General features: G+C 31.7%; 1 protein-coding gene across 2 annotated transcripts in view; it reads right to left on the bottom strand.

Moving 5' to 3' along the window:
* The window catches only part of LOC143045727 (substance-K receptor-like), a 41640-nt gene extending 25195 nt beyond the window's left edge, over positions 1-16445 (bottom strand). For both annotated transcript variants that reach the window (XR_012969012.1, XM_076218442.1), the window contains exon 1: positions 15244-16445. Coding sequence is in view for 1 of the 2 variants with exons in the window: in XM_076218442.1 (XP_076074557.1) it covers positions 15244-16065 (822 nt within the window). In the remaining variant the exon portion in view is untranslated. The remainder of the gene's footprint in view (positions 1-15243) is intronic.
* Positions 16446-17139: the final 694 nt, after the last annotated feature.

Genomic DNA, 17139 nt, shown 5'->3' on the forward strand with positions numbered 1-17139 from the left:
GCCCGTTATGGAATAACCGTTTCACAAATGATATCGGATATGTTCCTTACGTCGTAACTACAATCCCCTTCCCTTTCATGTGACCTACCGAATTAGACTATTTACCGGATTTGTTATCACATAAGCCACACGACGGGTGCCACATGTGAAGGAGGATATGCTTACTTTTCCGGAGCACCTGAGATCACCCCTAGTTTTTGGTTGGGTTCGTTTTGCTTATTCTTTAGTTTTCTGTGTCGTGTCATGTGTCCTATTGTTTGTCTGTTTGTTTTTTTTCATTTTTAGCCATGCCGTTGTCAGTTTATTTTTGATTTATGAGTTTGACTGTCCCTCTGGTATCTTTCGTCCCTCTTTTTTTCCTATATTGATGAAATTGATATATAGTTTTTTACAAGAGCTAAAGCTTGTATTAATTATTCTCATTATTTTGTTTTGAGTTAGACTGTCTTCGTTCAATTGTCATCTTATGTGTTGTTTACCGGCTTTGTTCAGACTTTGCCTGTATATTTCATGATTGCTGTCTTTATGTTGCCTTTTTATTTATTGGCGTTATATCAATATTTATTAACATATTATGAAAGCATCAATAGCAGAGTAATTATAGGAAAGAAAACGAAATGAGAAATTTGCCAAAGAGTCAACAAATAGAAGTAAAAAGCCTAAGGTCAGTTCAGAGAAAATCCCTTACCCAGTAGCGGACTTCAGATAATTCATAAACAATATTGTATTATCGTTCAGCAAAATGGACGCCACAATTAACTGGGAAAAATTTAAATAAACCGACAAAAAAAACACACTAAAATAGTAAAGGGTAGCGGTTAGTGACACTGGAAAGACCCAAAAATGTGACAAAGTTAATCACGTTTTGAGAGATCACAACCATACATCTAGCCAATGTGGAATTAACAAACACGCAGCAATATGCACAGTAAAACTCAGTTAAAAGAAGTCCGAGTCCGATGTTATATTAGCTAACAGGAGAAACAAAAGAAATGTCAACATAAATTAACAAAAGACTACTAGTGGATATTGACATGCCAGCTCCAGCACCTCAATTAAACTGATCATGTCTGTATCATATAAACATCAAGCACAATCCCTCTCGTTAAGTCTTGGTAGCATGTCATCATAAATTATACGAGATAAATATCATGCAAACAACTGTTTTTAAAGTATTTAGGTGTAATGCTCTTCGTTTGAACATAAAATGCGGTTTGCATATACGAAATATGCGTTTTATTTGTATAACTAAAAAACTATATAAATATGCATTGCTTACATGATTATCTCATTGCCCCGAGGAATCCTTTCATTATATTGGAGCAGTAATGATAGCAATATGTTTTATTGAGGACTTAGATATTGCAAAGATACATATTGCTGAAATTCGGTCAACAGATTTTGTTCTTTGTTTCAAGTAATTTCATTTCACCTGAATTTCGTCAACCTAAGCGAAACAAGTCTGCCAGGAGGTTAAATTAAAAACAGGCCTAGCTAGAATTTACCCAAAAATATCATTCAAATATTTGTTTGCATATTCTTTTTCTGGAACATACTTTTTTCAAATACTACTCGTCCTGATACATTACCAATAACAACATAGTTAAACAGGTACGGTAGTTAGTTTGCTTTTCCATGTTCCAAAAAGACTTTTAACTATATGAAAAGTATCGGAAGCCTTCTATTTTCCTTATCAAAAGACCATATTAGACTTTAAAAATGTGTGTCTTGAATTAATGTAACATTCCTCTTCTTTCCAATATCGATAAAGTCATGAATACAAAAATATGCAAAATAATAATTGCAATCCCAGATATCCCAGAGAATTGTATCTTTTACCTTTTCAAAATCATAACATGATAACATCATAACATCATATTTCATATTATGTGAACAAATTATTTTGATAAAAATTAACAGCCTTTTATTTTTTTGTATCTAACTTTCGAAATGGGAGTAGGATAATATAAAGAAAAAGTTAAGTGTTGTGTAAATTGTTTCTTTATGGTATAAATACCACAAGCTAAATTAGTTCAGACACCTGGACTCCATAAATTTTACAAGTAATCATATATTTTTTTTTTCATATATATAAATATTATGTAATGATATGCTATTCCTAATGGAATCCAAGGGTTTTGCATATTTCGGTACAATTTTTGTTGTATTATTTGATTGTGCAATAACATACGCAGTAGAAGATCACACGTGTTGTAAATAAATATATTACTTATGATACACTAGATTGAAATACATGTAAGCATTGTATTCTTGTAATTATCGTAAACAATAGGAGGTACTTAGCTAGATAATAGACAATGATATTACCAGAAGTTTATTGTTTCGGATGATTACATTTATCAGTAAGACAATACAACATTTTCATAGTTTCATTGACAAAAACTATTCGCTTTGACGTCAGAAGTAATGGTTGATTGTCCCTATTGCCATTTCTACTTCGTAGTATCTAATATAATAAAAACTTATAGTCTGTAGAAGTACAGACTTGGTTATATTAATTGGAAGGGGTGTGTCTAGCTTAGTGTAACTTACGCTTAAGCACTGACGTAAGCCATGATTGCATACGATTTCTTAACTCTTTCACCAGCTAAAAAGGTATCTCAGTAAACTACTTTTGTCCTATTTCATATACGAGAATTTTACCAAGCCTGTATCTCGAAAACAAGATATGTAACTATGTTTTTTTATTGTAATATTTTCACAGCTTTAAAATCACAATATAAACTACATGTGGACAAGGTATATAAAAATTCAATCATGTTTTATCTATATACTATAACACTATCTTAAAATTTTATAAGATTCCAATATACAATTTTCCATTTCATTTCATATTGTATGAGATATGTTTTGATTAGTCTAACACATGCTTCTGGATTATGACGTAAGACAATATTTTAAATATACCTATAAAGATAAATTTTGAAACAAAATAAAATTATAAACTTACTCAGTACTTAAGCTTTGCATCTGCAATACCATGAAGCTTTTTATCCATTTGAGGTGTGAGAGGTTTTGATTTAGGCATTGATTTTACGTTTTGAATTTTCCTAACAGTTCGGTAATTTAATCATTCTATTTTTATCGAGTTCTTTTCCTTGTTTTGGTATTCAGAACAAATAAGAGGCCTGCATTCCCATGTTTAAGCGATATGTTCAACATTGAGAGAAATAAATTCAAACCAAACTAATTAAAACAAATCAAACTTTCCGAATACTAACGTTCCACAGAGTTCCATATCGGTCATTCTACCGTTGTTTTAGAAGAAAGATTCATTTTAAAATTATATTCCATTTGGATATATTGCATAACAATCGACAAACAGGGAAGTTTAGACAAGAAACTTGTTTCTAAAGAGTGTACTACTAAGACTCTCTTATAGTACAGAAAACAATTGTAAATGTATTTTACATTATTACTTACTTTTAACACGCGATTTCTATATTATAGCTAGATACAAGAATTTATTAGCTGCACATTCATCATATTCCTCTACAGGTACTTACGCACGTAATTGAGCCATAAACAAATAGAAAAAACATCAAAGTATAGCGAGAGATAAGAGTGAAATCATACTTAATTATATTTTCCCACAATAAGGAAGCAATTCAATTGAATTAACACGTCTAAATCTTCTTCATCATACCAACATTACAAGATTCCTAGAAAGTAGATTTTCATCATTGTTTATTTGGTCTTTGTGCTGTCGTCCACTAAAAGCCTTTTTGTTTAATAGTAAACTGAATGTATGGCTGATCACTTTTGTTATTTACTATCATATGTTTTGAGATAATAGATAATGAGCAAAAAACACGAAAATTATTTAAAATTATCATTTAAGAGTGCATTCCAATAATTTCTATCGTTTTAACCTTTTTTGTAGAAATTTGGTCTACCTATTTATTTAAGCTTTCTAGGAAATACGCAAATAAATGCAACAGTAGTATACTGATAAATCAGTTAAGCGAAAACAAATCTGGGTCACATACCAAAACCGATGAAAATACATCAACTTTATATATAATAAGAGGAAAACAACGGAACAATAGAAACACTGAACTGATACAAAACACGAAACTGGGCCAAATTTTCATTCAAGAAAGAGAACTCCTTATCAAGTCTTGCAATGGTTTCTGTGGTATTAGCATTAGCCTCTTGTTATGCGGAAAATATTCTATAGGAACAGTTTCTATCTATTTCAATAGTTTTTTTTTAGTTAATAAGCATGCACTTGAAAATAAACGAACATTCGTCATTGAAGGGCAAACACTCGCTCCCTTTATTTACAAATAATTTTCGTGAAAATTTGAGGTAGATAGATCTTGACATCCTGAAAATTTGTTAATTTTTTCGTTTATTCTGGTATTCACGATATGAGACATATAATGAATCGTATGTTCTCTTTGTTTAATTATGGTGGCAAACCGTCTGGCGACTGAACGGAATTGAGCACACTGTATACTAGATACACAAAGGAGTATTCGCCTTATTAATAAGTTTAGTAAACATTGCTTCAGTTGTTTCAGAGGTGATTGCATGTAAAATTTTTAACGACGACGGGCGGACAATAGATGACGGATGACGACGAGTGTCAAGTGATCATAAATTCACACAAGGTCATAAAGACAAGGATTGCTACAAAGCACAATTCGGGATCAAACAGTTATTTTAAGAAACATCCAAGGTGACCAGATCTAGACACAGACTGTTACACTCGGTGTTACACTGACATCCCACCTTCAGATGAATGTGTGTCGTTACATACTATCAGTAATCTACAAGACTTGATTAATTCCTGGCACCTTTGATGTTGTATGTAATTAAATGATAAATATCACATGACCTTCGTTAGAGGTTTGCACCTTTTGATATATCCATGCAATTGCCTTGATTACTTTTACCTGACTCTTATTTATCAAAGACCGGTAAATAAATCATATAAATAAGCAAGCAACATTGCACATCTTTTTTTTACTTACCACACATCACGTTTGAATAGATTTAAGGAACTTAAGTTTTTTCTTTCATTTTTGATTAGATAGGATTGCACCTATGAGACTGTAAAAAGTATTCTGCTTCATACTTGGCACAGTCTGAACTATTTGCCCTTACTATGCTGAAGGTGGCATTTAGTTAATTGTTTTCAGACTCGACAATTCCTGGTAGGTTTGCTTGCATAGTTAGTTTTGTTAAATGTTTTGCAAAATTTAGCAACAGATAGTATAAAATTGACAACAAATGAATGTTTGGTGTTTCGGTTATATATTTGCGGATAACTTATATATATATTGGTATTTAAGAGTTAAAAATGTCTGAAGTTAGTGACATATTAGCATTTAATATACAGGTACTGTTTTACACACAGTCACACTTAACTTTACAATATCGTACACACAGCAAAGGTTTGAAGATAACTGTGAATAATTGGTAATTTTATTATCAGTATTAAACAGATAAATTTTTATTTTCAGTGTAAATGTTAAATTTTTTTCGTAAAAAATAAATCGAGTGCTATAAACCAACTTATTTTCGCGAATATTTAATATCGAATTTATCCTTTTCTGTACCACTTCGCGTAAATTTAATTTCGCCATTTTCGAATTTATTTGCTGTATTTCAATACACCTTATTGCTTTCCCGGCTGATCCGATAATATGTCCTGTTTGAACTGTTTACGTCATACAACAATCACTTTTCCATTGTGGCGTCAAATATATTTTGTGTTTAGACGTCAAAATTTTACGGGAACCTATGTGATGCTCAGTAATGGCGAACAAATAGCGAAAAAGTGTATAAAGGACGTTGAAAGTTTTATATATTCGCGACGGTTTATATCTAGTGTTATTTTTCTTGTCGCTAAAGTCGTAAATATAATTGGCTCCCGAAATTTGTCTGTATACCTAATGTTGTAAAGCATATTTTTTGTTAATGAGGAAACATATATTTGTAGTTCTATAATCTTTTTGCATGTATTTCATTTATTGTAAGGGAACAGTTTAATATGATCCGCAAATTTTTAACTTAAATGTCAGTTATGATGCCATTATGACGCCATATAAATGATACAATCATTTGAATGATGCTACAATGGTTATGTCATGGTGCCGGATTGGATGTTTTACTTTATATAGTGCCGAATGAAACCGTCTCTCGTCTTGCAGAATCAATCCTGGCGATGTTTAAACTATTTATTTTCTTATGAAATGATATGCAATTTAAAGCATAGACTGATTTCCAATGTGAGAGTATGTGAAAACCTGAGTAAAACCAAAGATACAACTCAAAACAAAACGTGAGCACAGACAACTACACTTGAGAGTATGTGAAAACCTGAGTAAAACCAAAGATACAACTAAAAACAAGACGTGAGCACAAACAACTACACTTGAGAGTATGTGAAAACCTGAGTAAAACCAAAGATACAACTAAAAACAAGATGTGAGCACAGACAACTACACTTGAGAGTATGTGAAAACCTGAGTAAAACCAAAGATACAACTAAAAACAAGATGTGAGCACAGACAACTACACTTGAGAGTATGTGAAAACCTGAGTAAAACCAAAGATACAACTAAAAACAAGATGTGAGCACAGACAACTACACTTGAGAGTATATGAAAACCTGAGTATAACCAAAGATACAACTAAAAACAAGACGTGAGCACAGACAACTACACTTGAGAGTATATGAAAACCTGAGTAAAACCAAAGATACAACTAAAAACAAGACGTGAGCACAGACAACTTCACTTGAGAGTATGTGAAAACCTGAGTAAAACCAAAGATACAACTAGTAACAAGACGTGAGCACAGACAACTACATTTGAGAGTATATGAAAACCTGAGTAAAACCAAAGATACAACTAAAAACAAGACGTGAGCACAGACAACTACACTTGAGAGTATATGAAAACCTGAGTAAAACCAAAGATACAACTGAAAACAAGACGTGAGCACAGACAACTACACACAAATAATTGACTATCTGAAATCCACTTGAAACCATAAAAGATTTAAATCGGCATAACGTGCATCGGAAGAGATAAGATATACTGGTCTGCTCACTAGACCCCTGTATAATTTTTGATGACTGGCTGAGAAGCGTTGGAGTCAGTAATATGGTCCTATCAATATCAACTTCGAAGAATAGTCAACAATTTTAATACTATTAATGATATTGTTTAAGGCTAGTTTTGTTCCGATGCATGATTAGAACGTGTTGGATATGTTTATAGAATTATAAATTATAAGTGCTCTTCAGACCACTGATGTGTCTAGTGAAGACACAACTCGTATCTGGCGTAATAAATGATAAGCCTGTTCATGTGTCTTTGATATAATTTGTCAACTGCTGGATTGGTAACATTGCTGGTAGAAAATTCGTCGTTGACCGGTAATTGGCAGTCCAACAGTAAACGTTACTGTGTTGATGTGAAATATTAATGCAATCATGTTGTTTAAAATTGATATTTGTACAACTAAGAATAATTTGAAAACACACGTCTTGCATACTAAATCATTAGTTGGCGTTTTTTGTTTTTGGATGTCCTCTTCCAGCAAAACTTACCACGATTTCTATGATAAGGCGTCAATGATCTGCATTTTCTTCAGTGAATTGATTTCGTTTAAATCTTCTGTGTTACACTGATCCATTATGCTACTATGTACATCTTAAGGGTAAAATATGGGCATATTCTATGAAATTCATTATGATTTATAAGGTATACAGCCATCTAGCATTCTAAATTATTTTCCTTTTAAACGCCAAAAAGAATGCTCTTTTACATATGGATTTTATAGTAGCATCCACCATCTACTTTACTTTCTTTATTGCAATTTGTACGTATTATTTAGTGGATTTGGTATTGGTTTGACATGAATTAAGATTCGATTGATTCATTTTCGTTTTTATTGGAATACTTGTTTCCGAAGCAATGCAAGATGAAAGTAAGCACAATGTTAAACGGTTATACATAAATTTTATTGAAGTGTTGAAAAGGATAAAAATATTTATATACCATCGGTTTATGATGCTTATAGACATTTGTAAAAAAAGATTACTCCATAATATAATCACAGAAAATATATAAGAGCTATAAATCAATATTGAAAAAAAGAATTTTGTGGTTAAGACCAATCTAAGATGATTATGACATCCAAATTATTCACTAAAAATGAAAATAAACTGTTGATTTTTTTGGAATAGCGTTTCGGGTGAGGGATATTCTGTGTTTGTTTTCTAATGTTTCATAATTTGGGCTTTCCAAACTTTTGGTCTAGTTCGCACCCAATGGGAGTAATAAAAAAAACGAAGGGAAGTCAGTATCATACTTTTAACCCAAAGTGATCCTCGAAAATAGCAAAACAGTACTTTTTACTTTTATCTGATACTACTTTGTCGATATAACTATTGGTTGGTTGTTCATCCAGGAGGGCGCGAATCCCTTTTTTTTGTATTGATATTTGTTTATTCCTCGTTAGATTTCGACTTTTTTGTTGAAGACTGATCGAGAAACGGTATTTTTGAATTTGATTATGTTATTTTAGCAAACTAAATTGTATCTATATGTAATTGTTAGATAAAAGTTTCTTGTCCAACATTATTCCTATGCTGCACAAGAAAGCATTCTTATCCAGTTATTTGTCCTGAGAATACAGCTGCCTGTGTTGTTTTAAAAACATGCATTTTAATTGCTAGAAATATGGTTTTTTTTATAATTACGGTGATGCAGTTTTGACCGCAACATACCGTGACTCAAACGACAGAAATGACTTTTATCAGACTGATTATGTAACTTAAGCAATCATTGCATCATACACTGTTTCGCGAAATTATATTTTAATTGAAAACAAAACAATTCGTGATCATCAATATCCCATCTTTATTAAAAGAGAAAAGTCAAGAAGAGACACGTCATGTTCGATTTGAAGAAAACAGTGTTCCCATTAACTTATAAAACAAATGTAAATACGATTGACGTTATTATATTTCGTTAAATAGTTTCTGTTTTTGGAACAAATAGAGTCAACAGATCGGTACAACATTTCAAGTAGAAAGAAAGCCAAACGGCTATAAGAGGGTTATCATTTATTGCTTGCATCGAATGTGATCATATATATTAACCGACATTAGGAACCAGATATGCTTATCAATTAATTGTTTACCTAGAAGAACATTGTTATACATTTGTAAATTACAGATACATGAAAAAACTATTTACGTGAATTGGAGGTAAATAAAGTTGTCTTTAATAATGCATTTCAATGTAAACAATGCATTGGAACGATGAAAATCATTCAATGAAGAAGGTTATAAATCGTAGAGAAATAAATGTAAAGGTAAATTGAAAGTATAAGTAAATAAAAACCAAATATAATCAAACAGGATTACAAATGGTTAAAACAGATATTTCGCCATGTTCGTTTTTATTATTGAACCCGATTAAAAATTCACTATCTTCTGTATACAGACAACTATAAAAAAATCTATAGCACTAAGATGCTGCAGTAAAATTGTAGGCTTCGATGGATAAGCATTAACATATTGTAAGCTTGAATTAATTATCAACAAAGATAATGCATGGTAGCAGCACATAGCACTACTATTTTGAGTGAAATGATATCTGAGTAAACAGTTTGTATTCTGAACAATTGTTGTGGTCTTTAATTGTCACTTCCTTCAACTTCAAGCATTTCCTTAATTTACCCAGCATTAAAATTTATTTTTAACCGAGGATGCCGAACATCAAAGATAATTGAAATTGGTATAACAAAATACAGTCGATTTATTTTATGTACAACCTTTCAATCATTTCATTGACAAAATGTCAGTTTCACCGCAGGAAATAGTCGTCAGAAATTTGTATTGTAGCAGTGTTGTTTCTGTTGGACAATAAAATAACAAATCAACTTCTCTGATTGTTTCCTTATATCCACAGATATAGCTTTAATTATAAAATAAAATGGTCTCAAAAGGAAAAGATAAAGTATTACACTGGTAAGAATGTGTATCATATTCAGATCTATTACATAAACACTTGTATTTATTAGTGAGAGCTTTAGCTACCTATAAGACCAAATTGATCCGCCGTTATCTACATCAGAAAATGTCTGTACCAAGCCAGGATTATGACAATGCTTTCAATTATTGATGTGTTTGAGCTTTTGATTTTGAAATTTGATTGTGGACTTTCTGTTTTGAATTATTGGGTAAATTATAATCATCCTCTATGTTTGACTACTTTATACACGTTATTTGACGTATTAACTCATTGCCTTAGAAACACCCAATATTAATTGACTACTCGATAATCATCTTAAATTGAGTGACTGCTATTCAAATCAATACCCTCTATTATGGTCTGCTTTCATTCAAGTAATAATAACATTGCATTTATGTTTCATTATGATGCGTTATTTTGATTGGCTAACCGCAATCTCGCGTCCTTCTGAAATTGACATTCATTACACAATGAAATATAACATTCATGATGACACGAGGTCAAACAATAGAGTGAACAGGTAAATTAAAGAAAAAACTTCAGCGCTTCATACAAAATGTACTTCGGTCAACGCTTTTACACCCCAATGAATATACAAAAGAAGCATTAAATTCTTAAATACATCAAAACACAAAAAAGTAAATTCATGTGTTCATCACAGGAAATAGTCGTCAATTTTTTTTTTATTGTAGCAGTGTTGTTTCTGTTGTACAATAAAATAACAAATCAACTTCTCTGATTGTTTCCTTATATCCAAAGATTTAGCTTTAATTATAGAATGAAATAGTATTAAAAGGAAAAGATAAAGTATTACACTGGTAAGAATATATAGTTAGTTATCAAATGTACCAGGATTATAATTTAAAACGCCAGACGCGCGTTTCGTCTACATAAGACTGACGTTCAGATAACAAAAAGTTATAAAGCCAAACAAGTACAAAGTTGAAGAGCATTAATGACCATAAATTCCAAAAGGTTGAGGCAAATACGGCTAAGGAAATCTGTTCTTGGGATAAAAAAATCCTTAGTTTTTCAAAAAATGCAAAGATTTATAACAGAAAATTTATCAAAATGACCATATAATTAATATTCATGTCAACACCGAAGTGCTGACTAATGGGTTAGTGATACACTCGGGGACGAAACGTCCACCAGCAGTGGCATCGAACCAGTGGTGTAAATAGTTATCAAAGGTACCAGGATTATAATTTAAGACGCCAGACGCGCGTTTCGTCTACATAAGACTCATCAGTGACGCCCAGATCAAAAAGTTATATAAAGCCAAACAAGTACAAAGTTGAAGAGCATTAATGACCCAACATTCAAAAAAATGGGCCAAATACTGCTAAGGTAATCTGTTTCTGGGATCAGAAAATCCTTAGTTTTTTCAAAATATTCGAAGATTTGTAACAGGAAATTTATAAAAATTATCATGTAATTGATATTCATGTCAACACCAAAGTGCTGACTACTGGGCTGGTGATACCCTAGGGTACGAAATGTCAACCAGCAGTGGCATCGACCCTGTGGTGTAGATAGTTATCAAAGGTACCAGGAACGCACGTCTACGAGGTCAAGCTGTGTTGTACAAGAATCTTTAAAATATTTTAGGATGCTATGAAAGACGTTAAATTCATTCAAATGTGGACATCACAGTATAGAAACTAATTACATAATAATTAATTATGTAATAATTATGTCATAATGAAATTATCACAATTTAAAAGATCAATCTTTCTTCTTTCTTTTGGTACCTCATTTATAAAATATAAAGAAGGATGAAATGAATTACATCAGTTTAAAGTTGTCTGATTGGGAGTGAAAAATCTTTGTATTGTGCTACCTCAAAAACAATATGTATTATCTCATTACTTAACAAGCACTCTGTATTAATTGATTACTTAACAAACTTCCTGTATTTTTTGACTTCTTAAAAAACACCTCTTATTAAGTGACTGTTTTTCGTATAAACACCATGTATTAAGTGCCTGCTATACCAGTAAATAAATTAGAAAACAAGAGTCGATACGATTCAGGTACCAGTTATTGAAACATGAGGTATTTTCAGTTCTCTTTTGTTGGAGAGACGTTTCAGCAAGATGCAATATATTGACGGTGTCCCATTCACACTTCGAATTTTACAAATTGATACATACAAATTGCTGAGAAACTAATCATATTCATTTTTTGTTCTAAATTTGTTCGTATTGCATGTATTATCAAAGCTGCGCTTACACACCGAATCAAACTTCGTATTATGACTCGCAGTTTATTTACAATATCTATGTTCAGAAAACCAGATAATCGGTAAATATTAGCTAACATTGTTATATATGTTCTTTAAACATCTTAAAGATTCTAGAGCATAAACTTCTTACTGCTTCTAACACCCAGCTGTAAAATTGAAATATGCACACACGCAGGTATTCTAAAGTGTTACTCATAGCCTATCAATAATGATTTGTTTTTGTTCTGTTCTCGTTATAAGGATATGTTACAAATGATCGGTCTAAATACAGACATCAACAAAGAAGAAATATTTCTTCATTTAAATACTGATTTAAAGCCAGTAAACTTGAAAGAAATTTGTTGAATTAAATTCAAAAGGGGAGCTTTGCATGTCATGTAACATGTAGGTCATTTTAGGTCTCATGCATTTGAAAGTACGTCGTATCAATTATTGCATTACATTTCATCACCAATTATACAATTCTAATGTATAATAAATGATGACATTTGAAAAGCTTCAAAGGGAGGTCAATGTGATCACGCATGAATTTTTACTGATATTATAGATCATGATATAGACTGATTTGTTGCAGATTTCTAAAATAAATCATTTTTCCTGAAAATGGTTATTTACTTTTTCTTTTATTCAATCAAGAACAAAGCTCAATTTACTTTTTTCTCCATTAGACTTTGTAGCGTATGTCGTCTGCGATTACGTCAAAAATGAATTTACCCATGATGATAAGAAATAATAAGCTTAATATCAGATATATGGTTTTGACAGCAATATGGTCTTTGTGTTCTAAATCATTAATTCTAATTGCAAAAGTAACACAGTAAATTATCCATAAGTTAACTGTTTTTTATTTATTGCCTTTTTTTAACGCTGCATCATAAAATATCTTTCTTCGTTTATTTCAACCATCGTCATCGTATTAGTAACATCATTAACAAATTAATTATACGTATCTAAGCATATATTTTGTACTTTTGCATTCTGTAGAATAACGGTAACTTTGTATTGTAACAGATGGCTTTCATCCGCTTTGATGTAAAACTACATTGGAGGGCATGTTTATTGCATAAATGATGATTACATGCATTTTATGACATCGGATACGATATTTTACTGTCATCGAATAGCTTCCCCTAAAGATGTAAACCATTCATTTAACGTAATTACAAAGTTCTTATTTCTCGGATATTGAAAACTTTTTTATCGACTATAACATTTCTAAATTATCCATTGAACATTTTCACCTGCAACTATGTTTAAATGTATTTGCTTCATTCTTACAAATGGAAACACAAAATTGTTGGTACATGTAACCTTTACCAATATGACAATCGCCACTATTCTAAATTATGGTGATGGTCATGAGTATATTATAAGGAAATGTCATATTGTATAGAATGTCAATAAATTTTGCTTCGACATCAAAGAGATGTCGGTTTTTTTTAAAGGGATCGTTTAAAGTCAGGCATTTTTCTGAAAAAAGATATTAAGGATACTAGCCTATTGTCATTTTTAAACAAACCATAATTGCAATTAACTTAACTGCAATTTATACATAACTCTAAATTCGTACTACAAATAATTAAACTAAACGTTCTTAATATAAGTTTCTATCAGATAAAGTAATGAATTTTCAGGTTAGCTTTAATTCGCGAGCTACGTGTAAAATTATGATGGCATTCCATTTTCTATTTACACATTTGTTTATATCTGATATATATTTTAGCGTTATATTAAACTAATTACGCCATTCCAGTAATATAATACAAATGTTGAATTCAGAAATCTGAGACATATTGTGCATTAAATTTACTGTTAAAAGGAGGTAAGACAAAGAACAAATATTACCCTTGAATAAGCAACCGTCAAACTTTATTCACATATTATTAGTTATATACGAAAACGAGGGGTACACTCTCACAAACATCATAGATTTAAACGTTATGCAATATTCGATTAAATCAAGATGCCACACGTAATTGTATTAATCTCAGGGAAATTCTTGCAGAATCCCTTGGTAAGCAAATTATCATGAAAGAGGTTTAGTTACACCCATTGCATACAGCTATCCTTTCATTGGTATTTGATCACATTAAGAAGCTGTGAGTTTACATTGTACATAGTTTTCCGTTACAAGTTTACAGATTTCTAAAGCAGTTACAGTACTGTATAAACTATTATAAATATAAATGACAGAAGATTTGATGAATATTCAATAATACAATAACCTAGTAGTACCATACTAAATCACATTAATGTCAACAGGTCTTCAACCATAGACAAGTGGCTACACAATGTATCAAATACTCACAATTGCTCTCGTCTCCACAATTAATGTACAAGTTTAATAGAGACGTCAAAGAAGAACATAAACAGTAAGATGGACACGGAAATCTGAATAATACGGTTTTTGTCACTTCTATTGGTTCGGTTCAGATAATGGTGGACTTAAAAATTCCCCCAGTTGCCAGTACTTTCGTATTCCAGTAGTTATAAGATACTCTTGGTTTTTGAATTTCAAGTTTATCAACTTTATATGTGTTCCTGTAAAAGTTGCAACTCCACTTGTGTCATGTTTTATCGAATGTTTCATATTAAAAAAAAAGGTGTTGTATGATCGCCAATAGGACACAAGAGACCGATAGTTTTAGTGTTCCATCTTAGAACATTGGTAAAGGTGCGTGTTGAGCACATGAAACTATAAAACATTAAACAAGAAGCATCGAACCAAAGTCAAAGAGGCATAAGAGTTCAACAGATATTCTAATGGCAACTTGACCTAAAAAAAATACTACCATAATTTGAGAACAATTTAATATTTAGTCAAATTAGCAATAAGTTGCACTTTTAATTAATTTTTTATCTGAAAAAACACATGCGAGGGACTGTGGGCTGAACACTTGCTCCTGCTTATTTCCGTCCTGGAATTAAACATATGTTTATAAAAGGAAAAACATTTTATTATAATTAAGTTACCTTTATTTTAGATTTCAGCCGTTGTCTGTCTCTAGCGTAGTCTTCGTTTCCTGGCGCCGTTCTCTTCCATAAAATAATCCCAACAATAGTATACGTTATGGCTAATATCAATAATGGGATAATATACGTAAAAAGTAATATGAAAATAGTATATATACGACGAGACTCCGCACTTTCCCAAGTCTCTATACATTTAAGGTTCCCACCACCAACGTCAACTGCACGTCCTTCAAAGAACTGAACACAAGCTAAGGAAAATGCACAGATCCAAATGACGCTGATGACGTACTTTTTCCTCGAAAATGTCACACGTAGGTGAAGAGGAAATGTTACTGCTAAAAAACGATCTATTCCTATGGCCATGTTTGTTAAAACACTTGCTGTCACAGCCAGAAGCTGTACAAACAAAACAATAGGGCACATTGGTTTTGAAAATATCCATTCGTTTAAAATGACGTCAGCAAAGGTAAATGGCATACAAAACATTGCCATTACTAAGTCTGCTACCGCTAAATTGACCAGAAAGTGTCTCAAATCCGTCCTAGAATGGCGCCCCTTTGTAAAAACAAGGACGGCAAAGGTATTTCCAGTCACAGAAAACAATGTTGTTAAGGTATAAAGTACGATGAGTCCAGCTAACGACTCGTCTGATAAACTTATCTCATGGCTGGAACCATTCGACGAGCCGTTCAGAAAATTCGTTTTCGTTCGATTCCAAAAAGTATACTCCAAAGTTTTTAAAGAATTTGCATTTATAGTTGTCGCCTGTAATTCCGAAAAATATTTATTCGTTGTATTTTCAATGTCTATTTCACCAGCCATATTATGTATCAGTATGTGTCTAACTACCTGTTGACAATAGTCAATTGCAAATAAATATATTTTGAATTTATATTCCAAAATTTAGAATACAAATTTCCATTTTTAGACAACTATCAATTACGGTATAAAAACTTTGGATTTTTTATTTGCTAATAAGCCCTCGTCTTACTTAAAGAAGTGAAATATCTGGCGTAATTCTCAATTGAGAAATTCTTCTTACTTTCACACCTCTCCGAACTTTCAACGGAATCAAGTTGTTTTCTGTCGAAGGCGGGACAATCTCCACGTGGATGCCAGATCAATATAATTATCTAAGACAATTCAACCAATACACACTCATGACTAGAACTCCTCATTAACAACAATAATGATTATCACTTTCTCTCAATACACATCTCTTATGTTGTCTATTTCCTTTTCTTCCACTTCGCTGTCTGTTCATTTACTGGATCAATATTTGATCGCTAGTAATATTTTTATAAACCGTGTCCGTTTAATTGCAATTCAAGATTATCATTTTTTTTAATCAACGTTTAGAAATTGTGACATATGTATTTTCTTGTTGCTTAATTTGCTATTCACTTAACTTTGTTTTTATATATATCGGGTGCTTTTTCTTAGTTTTCGCCAATCGTATACCTTCAAGGACATAACATTCGAGATAACATAAGACTTAGCCATCACCAAATAGAATATTTATTAACTGACTGGGTAAAAGCTCTAGATAAGCCAGCAATAATTTCAACCTTGTTATTACATATACCTACTAGTATATAGTTGAAATCAGATACACAAAAACGTCATATTATAGTAGATCAGCTTCTATTTTTTCCACTTTTAGACTTTGCGATTTGCAGAAAAGAAAGCGTGAGATCTAGTAATGGTATTTGATAATTCTGATCATTACTAACGCAAGGCAATGCGAGAGTTGATAGTACATTATTACTAAAAGATTAAGTGTTGCATTGTCTTATTCCATTTCTTCTGCATGCTTGACATAATCGATTCGTTTTCTCTCAGTTTTAAATAAAATTTATATTATATGTCCAGTGGGGATAATTCAATCAAAGCAAG

Source organism: Mytilus galloprovincialis, chromosome 9 (genome assembly GCF_965363235.1).
Source record: "Mytilus galloprovincialis chromosome 9, xbMytGall1.hap1.1, whole genome shotgun sequence".
In the NCBI taxonomy this organism is placed as follows: Eukaryota; Metazoa; Mollusca; class Bivalvia; order Mytilida; family Mytilidae; genus Mytilus; species Mytilus galloprovincialis.